Genomic DNA, 13,785 nt, shown 5'->3' with positions numbered 1-13,785 from the left:
GATATAAAGAATGGCCTTTTGTTTGTTGGTGCCCTATATGTAGAGAAACAATGATGCACACATAGCTTACTCTTCAGTAGGTCTAATAGCCTACCCGTACATCTGCACGCTAAGAGATACCTTTGGTGGTGCCTAAGATGCAGTGCATCTTGTTGTACAATAGAAGTGTCCAAGCTTTAACAAAAACAGAAAATGCGGACCTGTCTTCAAAATTGAAAAACACGAGGTGGATAGGCATATTAACACGTTCAAAAAAAGGAGAGGGGAAATATAGATTAAAAAAAGACAAATCCAGAGCGGAATCGTGAGTGGAATAATGTAACCTCGGTCAAGTAATGGACAGAAACATTAAGACGTTAAAAAGACAAAGGGTATTAAAATAATTAAGAAAGTGGGAGGCCTAGAGAATTGCAAGAAAATGGGAGAGATGGAAAACCTGGAAGTTGGGTTTGGAATTAATACAGGTTTGAAAATGAAGTTATAGCTAAAGTCCAAGCGTGACCAATTAGGCACATACCATGGAACCTCAAGAGACATAAAGTTTAAATCAATGTTTCCATTAATCTGCATATATCTCAAGAAACAGATTCAGGTGTTCTGATACAGAGTTTATCCAATGAGATAACAGCCCTTTCCAAACCCACAAAATTCAAACAGGGCAAACTAGCGAGTAAGTCACAGAGGTACATGTAGAACTGAGTTGCCTGGGTTTTGTGGGTTGGATTGCTAGAGATTGAGGACTGGATATGGTCCGTAGACTGTAGTTTGGATATCAGCGGTGGAATGTTTTTAGTGGAGTTCTTGGGATATGGTCAAAGTGAGTTTTTAAGTGGTATTCCAACATTTTTTGGAATGTGAATTATTATTAGGGGAAGCTAGATAAGTACATGAGGGAGAAAAAAATAGAAGGATATATTGATAGGGTGACATGAAGCTAGGTGGGAGAGGCTCGTGTGGAGCATAAAGATCAGCATAGACCTGTTAGGCTGAATGGCCCGTTTCTGGGCTGTAAAAATTCTATGTAATTCTATTAAAAATTAAAAAATAGATTTGGTAATTTGGTACTCTCAATTATTGTGAAAAATACCTATAGTAAAGTGGCACTTATTTTGTTTCCGGTAATCAAGGTACAATTCTCTTTTTGTTGGCTGGAATATCTAGCAAAGTTAACTAAGTATAAACCAGAATAAGCTGAACAATGCATTTCTATCTTCCATTATTTACTTGGCTTGCATTCAGCAAGGCACAGCCAAAGTTTAGGCCAATAGAGGACAAATAATCAGCATTCAGTTATACAAAATCAAACACTCTTTCTTCTTCGCTTCACATTCTCCACACACCATAGGGGTCTGGCTCTTTTCCAATAGGATGGGAAATATGTGTTTGACACGTAAAAACTGCCACTGCGTCATCTGTGCTGGTGCTGACACGTGACCTGCTGTTCCTGCTCCTTACAAATGCAGGCCCTACAGCCATGGGTCAGTTCAGTTTTCCCCAACTCCAGCAATGGATTTATTGCTCCCAGCACCATTCACTTCGTGGACCTGGCTGTAGGCTTTCTCCCTAAGGCAGATCATTGAGTTTCAAAGGAAATCCTGCTTAGCCTGTCTTTTTCACTGCATGCTTTTTAAAAAAAAAAAATTTAAATAAAAAGGAAAACCCCTTCATTCCCAGATTTTTGAATACTATAGCTGGCCAAATGCCTGTGATGGATTTCAAGCACTGTAGTATTTGTAACAGCCCATTCTTAATCAACTTCATTATATAGATGCTGTCAGAAGCTTAGTGTTTTAGATTAGCAGGCCTCAACAGCTTTTTATAGAACCATAAAAGTTTACAGCACAGAAAAAAACCACTATATAGGGCTCGATTTTCCGATGTCCCAGTGGGTGCGTTCGTGGCGGGGGGGGGGGCTCCGAAAATTGTGGATTCCCGGGGCGGGTGCGGAACCCGGCTCCAACCCGCCCACTTCCGGGTTCCCCAAAGACGCGCTTAGATGCGCGCGCAGCCCCCGCATGTGGGACTCCCGCGAGCAATTAAAGCCGGCGGGATCCCACTTAAGTCAATTAATTGGATACTTCAGGTCGTTAGGAGACCTGATTTGTAGGATATTTTAGGAGGAGTAGGATTTTCATCTAAACTTAGAGTGTTTCCCGTACTGGGGGAAACACTCCCAGTTGAAATGAACATGTTGCAGCCACCAGCCTGTAGCAGCTGCAAAGGTCCATTTGACAGGTGGGGGGTGGGGGTGGTAGAGACCCTCACTCATTGCAGGAGGCCACTCTGTCACTTTGGACAAAGTTTGGCCTCCACCACCCTCCTCCTAACACTAAAATTCACCAACTTGCAACTTCAACTCCGGTGTGCAGACACATTTACCTACCTTGCGGACCCCCTCAGATGTACATCTTCCGGATGGGGGCCGCCATAGCTGCAGTCATGACCTCCTTGGAGGGCGAACAGCATCACCAGCCTCGCCGGCCTCGCTGGCCACCTCTGACACGTGGAGCTCCACAACACAGTGCTGTGACACATCCACCTGCACAGCAGGAGGGAGGGCAACCGCAGAGAGAGATGTGTCACAGAAGGCACTACCCTCACCACAGGGTCTACAGACCGAGGCTCAGCTTCCTGGACCTCTCTGAGCAGCAGTGCACACGGAGGCTCAGAGTCACTCAACACGTAGTTGTGGACATCTGCAGCCTCCTTCATGGCGAGCTGCTCCCGGCTGGCCCGAGCACCATCTTCTTACCTGTCACTGTCAAAGTCACCACTGCCCTCAACAACTTCTCCTCTGGATCCTTCCAGGGTGCCACCGGGGACATCGCCGGTGTCTCTCAGTCGTCTGCACAAAAGAGCCCTGCAAATACACCTATACCCACTCTGCAGTGACACAATGGGTGGCATCAGTTGTGGGTCTTCATAGTGGTCCTCAGGAAAGGGCATTATTGCACAAACCAGACAAGATTTGCAAAGATGTGGCAGTAGTGGTGATAACAATTTTTTATGATTTTTTGCAAAACAAACAAAAGTAAATCAAAAACATGACGTTTTGTCTTACACCCTTGTGCATCCCCTTTGTGCTCACAAAACCTTTGCCTTACGTTTGCGGGAACCCCTACGTGGTGCTACCCCTATGGCTTCAGCACAGGTAGTGGCAAGTTGCTCTTGTCCATGCCCTGACCGATAAGATGCTTTGCGCGGAAGCCCTCTGGGTTTTGGTGCCCATGAGGGCCACTCCAAAGACTGCTCCACCTGCGCGGGGGCAGACTCGGCCACCTGGAGAGGGGTCAGCGTTGCGGGTACTAGTTGAGAGGGGAGCAACAGGTGAGACGTGGGAGCACTTTGAGTGGCGTCCCCACTTCCATGTCGCCTTTCACCATCATCCCTCTCCTGGCCCAGGCCCACATCACTCCTTCCACCCTGCTGGACGACACTTTGGAGGACTTGTGTGAAGCCTTGGAAGGCCAGTTGTAAGGTATCTATCAGAATGTCGCTCACCCTGATTCCGAACGGCCGTTGTCAGGGCCTGAATGGACTCATTGTTGAGCCGTGCTTGAAGCTCGATGGAGGCTAGCCTTTCCTCCATCGCAGACATTCCCACACCTACCCGCGACACTATCTCAGAGATGCCTTCACGTCCCTGTGACACTATCTTGGAGATACCCTCCTGTACCTGTGCCACCATTCCACTTATGCAGGAGTTGGACTCCTCCATCCTCTGCGCGATTGTGGAGACTGCACGTGGCAACTGTTCCAGTACCTCAGCAATGTGCTGCTGGCCCTCGATGACTCTCCTTTTCATGGCTGGCCCCCAGGGTTCAGCATCTGGGTCCAGCTGGACTCTCGACGGCTGCCCCTGCCACCAGGGTCTGCTTGTGCTCACATGTGCGTGGTGACTCACCATGTGCAAGCCCAACTAAGTGACGACCGGGACCCACCGAGGTGTGTGTATCTGCGCTGGTGGACGGCTGGCTCAGATGTGACGATGCCCCCTCAGAGGCCGGCAGGTGCCAAGTGATGCTAAGATCATTCGCTATCATGAGTGCTGAGTGTTAGATTTCTGTCACCAGCCGCTTGTGCACTCCCAGTCTCGGCGTCCGCCACGGACAGGCATTCCAGCGTCCGGCTTATTTTGAGTGCCTGCTGCTCCGCATCTGTTAAGGCCACCTGGTGTGGCGGGCCCCCTCCGGTCCTTGCCCTCTCCTGGGCATTCTGGCATCTCTTTTCCTATCAAGGCAAAACACAGCAGCGTGATTGAATGATGGTTGCATGGTGACCCGCTGCGTGCATTGGTGTGGGTGGGGGTGACCGTGAGGGAGATGCATGGGAGGGTGCGTGTGAGACACAGCCATGAGATTTTATGAGGATTGGGTTGCGTGGTAGTGTTCGAATGGGAACTGGGGCGGTGAGTAAGTGCAGGCAAGGTGAGGATGATGGTTGAGTGGATGTGAGGAGTGATGCGAGAAGCATTGTGGTAGCAGTGCAGAAGGAGTTGTATGGTGGTGGAGGTGACGTGGAAGACGGAGTGTGGGAGAATGCGTAAGTACACTCACTTTGGCTGACCTGGTTAGGTCATTAAATCGCTTCCTGCACTGGACCCAGGTTCTGGTCACATTGCCGCTGCTACTGACCTCCTCGGCCACCTCCAACCAGGCCTTCTTGGTGGCGGAGGGAGGACACCTCCTCCCATCAGATGGAAAAAAATTTCCCTCCTCCTCCTCACCCCATCGAGCAGCACCTGGAGTGAGGAGTCAGAGAACCTTGGAGCAGCCTTGCCTCTGGCCTGCTCCATGCTCCAAAATTGGTTCTTTGCTGCAGGAGGAGCATTGGAGGACTGCCCCTTTAAATAGGGCTCCTCCTGCTGACAGCCTGTGATGCGGGTGCGCAGTGAGCCCGCTGCGCAGGTCTGGAACAGGAAACCTGGAAGCCAAGGTAAGTGCCTTCAATTAGGCTGCGATCGCGTGCGGAGCACCCCAAATTCACTGGGCGCGTCCAGTCGACCCCCCTCTGCCAACCCGCCTCCCTCCTAATATTGGGCCCATTGTCTCTGTGCTGGCTCTTTGCTAGATCATTTCCAACCAGTCACCAAATTGAGCAACACCCATTTACCCTAACTCTTTGTTTCCTGTCCATCAGCCAACCTTCTAGTTGGTAGCAATTTTGTTTGGTTTACTCATGCCCAACTGGAACCAGATTAGGGCTGTCCAAAATCATTTCACATTAAAAAATAGGAGGGAGGATAATATCATTCCATTAGTTTGGGTTGAATGTGGTCAATATCGAGAGCACAAATTGCGAAGCCCTAATCCGTGATTTGCTATTCATTAAAATTAATCAACAGAAGATCGCTGGCTACAGTGGGTATTTTTGTGAACTTCCCTGCTCTCCTTTGAAATAATGCCAAGGGATGTTTTACATCCACCTGACAGGGCAGACCGGGCCTCGGTTTGTGTCTCATCCAAAAGACTGCACCTCCAACAGTGCAGCACTCCCTCAGTACTGCACTGGAGGGTCAGCGTAGATTTTATGCTCAGTTGTGACATGAACCACAACCTTCTGACTCAGAGGTGAGAGTGCTACCAACTGAGCTATGGCCGACACCTGAGTAACGCTCATATATTTTCTAAACATTCACTGGAACTGGTGATTACACAGGCTGCTATGTTTGGCAAATCTGTCCTGTCCTGTTGGCTGGTGTTAGAACCCATTTCAAGGGCTTTCCCTCCCCCAATTGTACTATGCTTTTTATGATGTGTGGTGAATACGGAATGAATAAGAAAGATAGATTACTCACCTTGGTAGGATTTCCCTCATTCTTTGGACAAAAGTATTCTCCATACACAATAAATTGACCAATCCATCCCCACAGGTCTTACTGAATATTACATCCTCACAAATTGGGGGAATATTAGCTAGTTAGCTGCTGCAGCATAGGCCAAAACAAAATGATTAGTAGGCATGGTGCCTGCCTTTTTCAGGAGAGGGAGTAGCAGGCCATGTGTCAACACCAGTTCAGATGAAGTTGCAACATTTTCTTACAAACTGAGGATGTGGAATCAATCAGAAGAGGCCCAGGCTCTGACAGTGTCCAAAAATGCTTTTATTTGTAGAATGACGTTGACTTTAATAAGGTAGATAATTAATCACCTGTTTAAGATATGCAAAAGCGGTACAACTGCTTTCATCTGTTGGGGAGTTGGATGCAGTTAAGGGTTTAGTGTGGAAAGGAAGCGGCAAAGGAGAAAAAAATAAACATTTGGCAGTTCTGTGCACTTTTCTTGAAAGCTTTCCCAGCTGTGTCTGGCCCATGTTGTACCTGTGCTATTTGAGTGCTTGGTGTCAATATTTGGAGTCAAATAGAAAAAAGATTCCACTCTTCAGCACGGTCCTCCCTCTCACAAAAAAAACTAGGAGTGAGCTGGCAGACTGCTAATTTGCCTGAGCTGGTACTGCTTTGAATTCATTTACATTTTGCTGTTGCTGTTTTATAGAAAGTTTGTTTCATCTTTGATAGTATTGCAGTTATGAGGCTATTTACTGGTGCTGATATATTTAAAAGTCAGATTTTTCCAGATTGCTGCAGATATAGACTGCCCCTGGCTAGAGATGCCCTTGCATACAGGCCGCACCCCAAACTGGAGGCCTTCTCCCAGGGAAATGATTAACTTGCATTTAGGTCACAATCCCAAATTATACTAGCTGCTTTAATAAAGTGCAGCCTATAGGTGAATTAATGCAGTATCCACCAGTTTCTCTCCCCAGTTACACACCAGTGCGCAAGTAATATTTCGCCTTTAGTTAATTGCTTCCTATCCCTTGACATCAGGTGGTAAGAGGAGGGCTGGTGTATCCTTACCTACAGTGCTATGCTACCTGTGATGTCTCCTCAACAAATAGTCAACCTCTCATTGCATAACTTGAGAATGCGCTGCTTACTGCCTATTTTATATATCCCATTTTTAATAGCCGCTCCTATGAAATGAAGCTACAACTTGGTTTGGCAAGATGAGTGATTGAAGAACAATTTACAGACTAACAGATAATGAGTAAAAGGTCATGTCAGTAAATAAATGACTGAAAATTCAATTACAGAATTGTTCCTCATTGTTTTACTGCCTATAAACTAGACACGGATTTTGCCAAATGAACATATTTTTGCAGAAGGAACATCTAACTTCTTCTGCATTTTGTTTATTCTGCTTTCCAATAGCATTCCAAATTTTCCAGTCAGCCGTTTTGTGTATTGAAGGACAAGTGCCTATTTTGAAAATTTGCAGAGGGTATTCAGTATTGAAAGGACTGTGGTTATCTACTCATGGTCACGGATTACAAACCACTAAAGGGGAAGATTTCCTTTATTCTCCATGTCTAACAAAGTCATAAACCCTTTTGTAATGACAGGTTACACAGAGAGAAAATGTTCCCTCTAAATTGAGACATGCACTAATAAACAATCCAGATTATTTATGTATTTAAACTGACTCTAATCAAACACCAATTACATATACCAACTACTAACTGTGATTCACTTTACATCTTGTACTTTGCAAATCTCATCATTGAACCGGTTTGTTTCCTTTTAGGTGAAGATGATCGCTCCCGAGTACTATGAGAACCTGCCCCAGCACTCTTCCTGGGTGCGTGTGCTCTGGGACTTTGTTTTTGATGACAGCATTGGTCCTTACTCCAGGATTAAGAGGGAGTGCAAGCTGGTGAAAGATGACTGAAAGAGAAAGAACAAAGAAAACCCAGTGATTGCTGGAAATCGGAAATAAAACCAAAAATGCTGAAAAAAAATCACCCAGGTTCATCAATATCTGTAAAGAGAAAAGACAAATCAACAATTAGATTCAAAATGTTTATCAGAACTGACAAACCCACTGTGCATTTCCAGCATATGCGTTTTTATGCAAGACAACTAATCTGTGCCCACAGAGAAAAATAGGTCAGCATTAAAGATCAATAACAAAATAAATTATATCTGTTTTAGCACTGTTCTAAAATAATTCTGATTCTATTATTGACCCTGTGTTTTTTACCACTAAGAATATATTTAGATTTTAAAAGGATGGTCCATTTTTATTTTGGGTTGAATTTTTCAGCTTCACACTGACATTGAACTTGTGTATAAATTGGGTGTCAAGATGTGAACTGACCCTGAAATGATGCAAAGTGAGACTCCCTCCTCTTGGGGTCTCACTCTGGTGAAGGTCAGGCCCTGACTCTGGGATCAGGCTGCATTTACACTGCAGTGTTGGTGTGAAGCATAACCACTTGGTACCAACACTACAGCTGTCATGTGAACGCACCGTTAGACCGTGGGCAGGTCCAGGAAAATGACAATTGTTTATGTGGCAGCTAGTTTCTTAAGATTGCAGCTTATGCAAAGACACAAACAGATGCTAATATTACTGGAATATAGTACCCAAATGTCAGGTGTCGCTTTATTACTGTGACATTAAAGGCTGTCTTTTCCAGTCACTTGAAAACTCTGAAGTCTGAAGAATCACATAATATGCTCAGATCAACCTGTGATGCATAAAAATGCATCAAGATGGAAATGAGTACACTCTGTGGGGTCCCTGGAGCCCAACAACATCTGGAGGAGTAAGCCTATCCACAGTGCTGCAAGAGTTAACATTGGGATTTGCAGTCAGGCTTCAAAAATCAGCTGCAGTTTCCGATACCATCAGTTTTGTGTGCCCTGCTGGAAAATCCATTTGATTGTAGTCAAAATGGCTTGCATGTGTTTTGTACTGGAAAAATATAGCTATAACATAATGGTTAGTTACCCCATCAGGCACAATGCACTAATCATCTTTGCCAAAGATGGACTGATTAATCTGCCATATGTTCGTCTTGCATTAAAAAAAACCTGTCTCATTAACACACAGCGAGGATCCCAACTTTACAACTGCTCTGAATGCTGCGACTAGTAAAACAAATTCAAAATGGCATATTTGCTGTCATTGAACCTTCATCTTTGCACACATCAGCACCGACAAATTGAAACTCATTTATCCAGAATTCACTCCCATGCAAAACAGATCCTTTTGTCCCTGTTCCATCTAGGGTTGGCAACTTTGGTTGGATGTACTCCAGGAGGTTTCATATGACCTCTCGTCTCCAATGCCCCACGCTGTCAAATAGCCTTCTTTTCCCATCTCCAATATTTTTATAATTAATAAAAAGTGTTAAAAGAAAATTTTAAAAATTGTTTTTAATGCCCCTAGGACATTTCTCTATGACTTTTCTCTTGGGTTGCTCACAGCAGTGTGCAGGAGATTAATCTTCAATTCTTGGATACTCCAGGGCAATCCTAGAGGGTTGACGACCCTAGCTCCATCCCAGGTTTTCTGATGAGCCACAGACTTGTGTGTGAGTATGGAGGTTGTGATGCAGCTGTTCTTCACAGGCCCCAAACAACCTAGCAGAAAACATACATCATGGAAAGAGAAACCTGATAGATAACTGGAACATCAGTGCATTGGGAGAGTTATCACAAAGCACATGGTTAGAATCAGCTGAAGCCTCATGCCTTTCGCTCATCGGCCAATGAGAACTGCCCTGATAACCCTCCCCGTGTACCATACTGTATTTGTACAGACTGGTTTGACCAAATTATTTTTCAATGAAGTAATTGGTTTATTTCACTGACTAGTGGAAGTATGGATGTAGATTATATGCTGACATTTGCTTTGTAGAAGAATTTGAATATGCCTACATACACATATATATGAAGTTTGTAGATCAAAAAAGAATTAAACTGACCCATTTTGTGTATGTACATTTCACTCACTATTCAGTACTTTTTACTGAGACAATTCTATTAGCAGCTGAAGCATCGATATAGTCTGAATGACAATGCTTCAACCATCAGCTTGTTTTGGGTGCATTGTATTTCTTTCCAATAGTGATTACATTACTTTTCTGTCTTAATGCATACAGACAGTGAACGCTGGCTGTTGCCTTAAATCAAGTGCAAAAAATCTAGTTTGTGGGCATGGTGCCTTATGCTCCGAGTGTCACATAAGCTAAGTCAAGTCTAAGGTCTAAATTGCCTTTGATTTTATTTACAGATTAACCTTTTTTTGCAGTGCATATTTATTCAGCAGACTCTGGGTAATGTTTTCTGCCATTTACTGTACTCCAGAGGGTGAACTAAAAGTGGGAAAGTGTGTCATTAGTAATGACAAAGCAAGGCATCAAAGCTAGAAGGATTATTTCACAAATCACTGCTTCAGGGCCAAGAGAAAGTCATCGGCAAGAATTTTGCAGGCTTGTCTTGTTAATATTTTATGTGACTATTAGACCTGCTTGCAGCCTGCTAGAGGACTGTCTCGGTAGTTCTGGCTATATCAGTCTGGTCTTGGGTTTAAATCACAGGCTTGATTGATGGCTTAATCAGGGTTTTGCCAATATCCAGGTGAATAGCTGTGCAGATAGATAATACACAGCACTTCTCTCAAGAGAAGGAAACATGCTCCTTTAACTTGCCCCGTAAGGAATGTCAACGGCAGCCATGGAATCTGAGACCCAGACCAGCCTCAACACATGGAAGTGGGAAAGCATCAAGGGTAGAAAATAAAGAGCCTCTCCTACTGCAAAAAGAACTGTGCTATTTTTAATCTATTTGCATTAACGCCTTCCCTGTTCTATTTTAATGTAACCGTTAAACCATTTAAATCAAACAGGTTAACAATTGTTAAAATAGCACTGACAGGGGATTAATGCAAATGCAATAACTAGTGTATTAAAAATAGTGCAGTGAGGAAATTAAACCCCTTTGGGTAAATTCTGTCTAATGATGTAATAAATGGTGAATAATGCTCCTCTGATATAAGGCCATTTGAATATTGTTTATGTTAAGGGTTTCAAATTCCTTAGAGGTATTCACTTATTACAAGATGTGCAGCAGATTAAATCCTAATGATTTTAAAGGGCTGAGTGGTGCAGTGAGTTAGCCCTAGGACTGGTTTGAAATATTGTCCAGATGGGTGGAGTGAAAGGGCTCCTTTCCCTATCAGTTGTAAGGATCCTTAATGATATGAGTTGGGACAGTTTCAACCCAGTTCTTAGCACAAAACTGTTCCTAAATTAGCACAATTTGATGATGCACTGGCAATCTCAGTCAGAAGAGCCACCAGTCCTAGTATAGGAAGTGGAAAAATTCAAACTGGTACAATAGAAAGTGCTCTTCTGAGGTTAGAGGTTAAAGCGGATTATTGGGGCATTGCAAAGATAGCTTCACACTGCATCTGGACTTGGGAATGCTTCATGTGAGCACTGGTACCAAAGATAGAAAAACATGTTCATTGCAAAGCACTGGTATCCCTCAGCTAGAATGAGCACATACATTTAGCACATTGGAAACAAAACCTTCCACACATCAACAACAGGTCAGACATTTTTAAAAAAAATTCAGCAATTTAAAAATAGCATCAGCATCAATTAGAAGAAATATTGGGCACATGGAAATGCTTAAATTCAAATAATCTTATCTGGGACTTCAGTTCACAATGGTCTAGCTGAGCTTTGATTTCATTTGCACCATCTGAACTTCTCAATCAGATTATTTTCTTCCAATCTCTCCCACCTATTCACCTATATAACCATCAAATTCTGCACCTGTGAAAGAGTAACTTGAATAACACTGTTGCTTCTCACTATGAAACCTAAAACAGAGCCCAAGATTTTAGTCAATTAGCAAACCAATCAATGGGTCTTGGCTTAGCTTGTGGTGATTACTGGTTGCGAATAAGGATAAAATAGTGAAAAGCATGGTGAAGATAAATTTGTTCTCTGGATGACTATTCTTCAGGGATTAAACTGCAAGATCCTACTCCAGCCTGTTTGAAATCAGAAAATACTATTGTTTATTTGTCTATTTATAAAGGAGATTACATTTTTTTTTACCTAGTAGCTTTGTCCAAATAGATGTGAGCAGGCTTGAGTCTATTCCTTGACACGGTTATGTTGAGTTATGTGAATCTCAGCCAGGCCATTAAGTGGAGCACTTCATATTAGTGAGATCAAACGTGCCCTGTTGGCCAGTCTTGAAGCAATAAGGCTGTGGAAGGATTCTTCTGCTCCTCTAGCTGCAGCAGATTATGGGGAAAAGCCTTCTAGGAGAGAGGAAGAGGAAAAATTGTATTTTTCTGTTGACTAAGTAAATATTTAAATATTTTCAGATCCATGTAAGCACTAACTCTATAAGCTATTCTGTTAAGATTCAGGTATGGTTTTTTTTTACTTAATGTAACGTCATGACATCTTTCCAATGTTTCTTATTGAAATGATATAGTTTAATGCTTGCTGTGCTTTTGTTTTTTTTGGGCAAATTTTAAAATGAAAATTACATTTGAATTGAAATAAAATTGGTTGTGCAGGAATTACTTGTGAAATGAGTTGGCTTGTTCATCAAATATGGATTGTACACAAATGGGGAAAGAATCCCTGGGGTATCCACTCTGAGCTCAGTGTTCACAAAGAACAGGAGCCTAATGCCTTAATCTTAAACAAAAGAGTCTTTCGATTTCTTGTATTTGAATAACTGAAGATCAACATATCATTAAATAATTAACACATTCCTTTTTTTGTAATCTATCTCTTGATGTAGTTTGTTCAATATTCAAATGATGCAGACTTACAATTGTGGTCATTCTTTTATTTCCTTATTTTTGCACTAAACAAAGTTTCTGGACATGGAACTTTCCACATCCTGACATAAAATGACTCCCTGATGCTAGGTAGCACTGTGCTGGTTCCTTTAGTCCACTGCTGTGTCAGAACAGGAATTGGCTCATTGTCTCTAAACAATTTTTAAAAACTTGCAATGAGACAATGCTTTTAAATCTCCTCAGACATAAATCATTCCCCAGTGGTCAGGACAAGGAGGTGACCAGTTCATAGGCCTTTGGGAAATGTCACTCTGCAGCAACCACTTGGTGTGCAAATGCTGTCCAGAGTACTGCCTACCTATTTCCCATCCCTGCCCATTAGCATGTAGTTCGCCTCCCTCGAGTCTCCTGACCTGATGTCGATATGTCACAATGTGGGCAACCTGCATTCCACCATTTCACAGACAGTGAATTGCTGCATTAACAGATTTATCATAGTATCATAGTATGGTACAGCACAGGAGGAGGCCATTCGGCCCATCGTGCCTGTGCCGGCTCTTTGAAAGAGCTATCCAATTGGTCCCATTTCCCTTCTCTTTCCCCATAGCCCTGTAAATTTTTTCCCTTCAAGTATTTACCCAATTCCCTTTCGAAAGTTACTATTGAATCTGCTTCTACCACCATTTTAGGCATTACTTTCCAGATCATAACAACTTGCTGTGTAAAAAATGTTTTCATTTTTAATTCTAAATCACCCATTCCCAAAATGAGCAGCTGTCGCTGTTTCTTACTGAATGTTTTGGTTTATTTAATTATTTTTCTACACTAACAGTTGATGGGCTGCAACTTCAGGAATGAGCGCTGGTTTACTTAGATTCCAAAGCATCAACTCTTCTGCACTTCCAGCTAAAGCCAAGTTGTTCCAGATTTTGATTGATCAGAGCTCACCAATTTTATGATCTTCCACACATCTAGTTTCCCATGACCTTCCCCTCCATTTCCTTCCTCCGATATTTGTGTCTGAGTAGCCTGAATAATATTGGTTTAAACAGTCCTATAGCAGAGCTTGTACTTGATTGATTAAATGAAGACTTGATTCCCAGCCTCACTTTCCTTATCTCTCATTAACCTTTGCAGACAACCTGTCTTCCATGTATCCATC

At 43.1% G+C, this 13,785-nt stretch overlaps 1 protein-coding gene across 1 annotated transcript in view; it reads left to right on the top strand.

The window, feature by feature from the left end:
• Window positions 1–12,581, top strand: part of degs2 (delta(4)-desaturase, sphingolipid 2) — a 66,012-nt gene extending 53,431 nt beyond the window's left edge. The window contains exon 3 of the mRNA XM_067991795.1: window positions 7,587–12,581. Coding sequence (XP_067847896.1) covers window positions 7,587–7,730 — 144 coding nt within the window. The 3' untranslated portion in view covers window positions 7,731–12,581. The remainder of the gene's footprint in view (window positions 1–7,586) is intronic.
• The last annotated feature ends 1,204 nt before the right edge of the window (window positions 12,582–13,785 follow it).

Source organism: Heptranchias perlo, chromosome 10 (assembly GCF_035084215.1).
Source record: "Heptranchias perlo isolate sHepPer1 chromosome 10, sHepPer1.hap1, whole genome shotgun sequence".
NCBI lineage: Eukaryota > Metazoa > Chordata > Chondrichthyes > Hexanchiformes > Hexanchidae > Heptranchias > Heptranchias perlo.
This window is presented reverse-complemented; position numbering and strand designations above follow the sequence as displayed.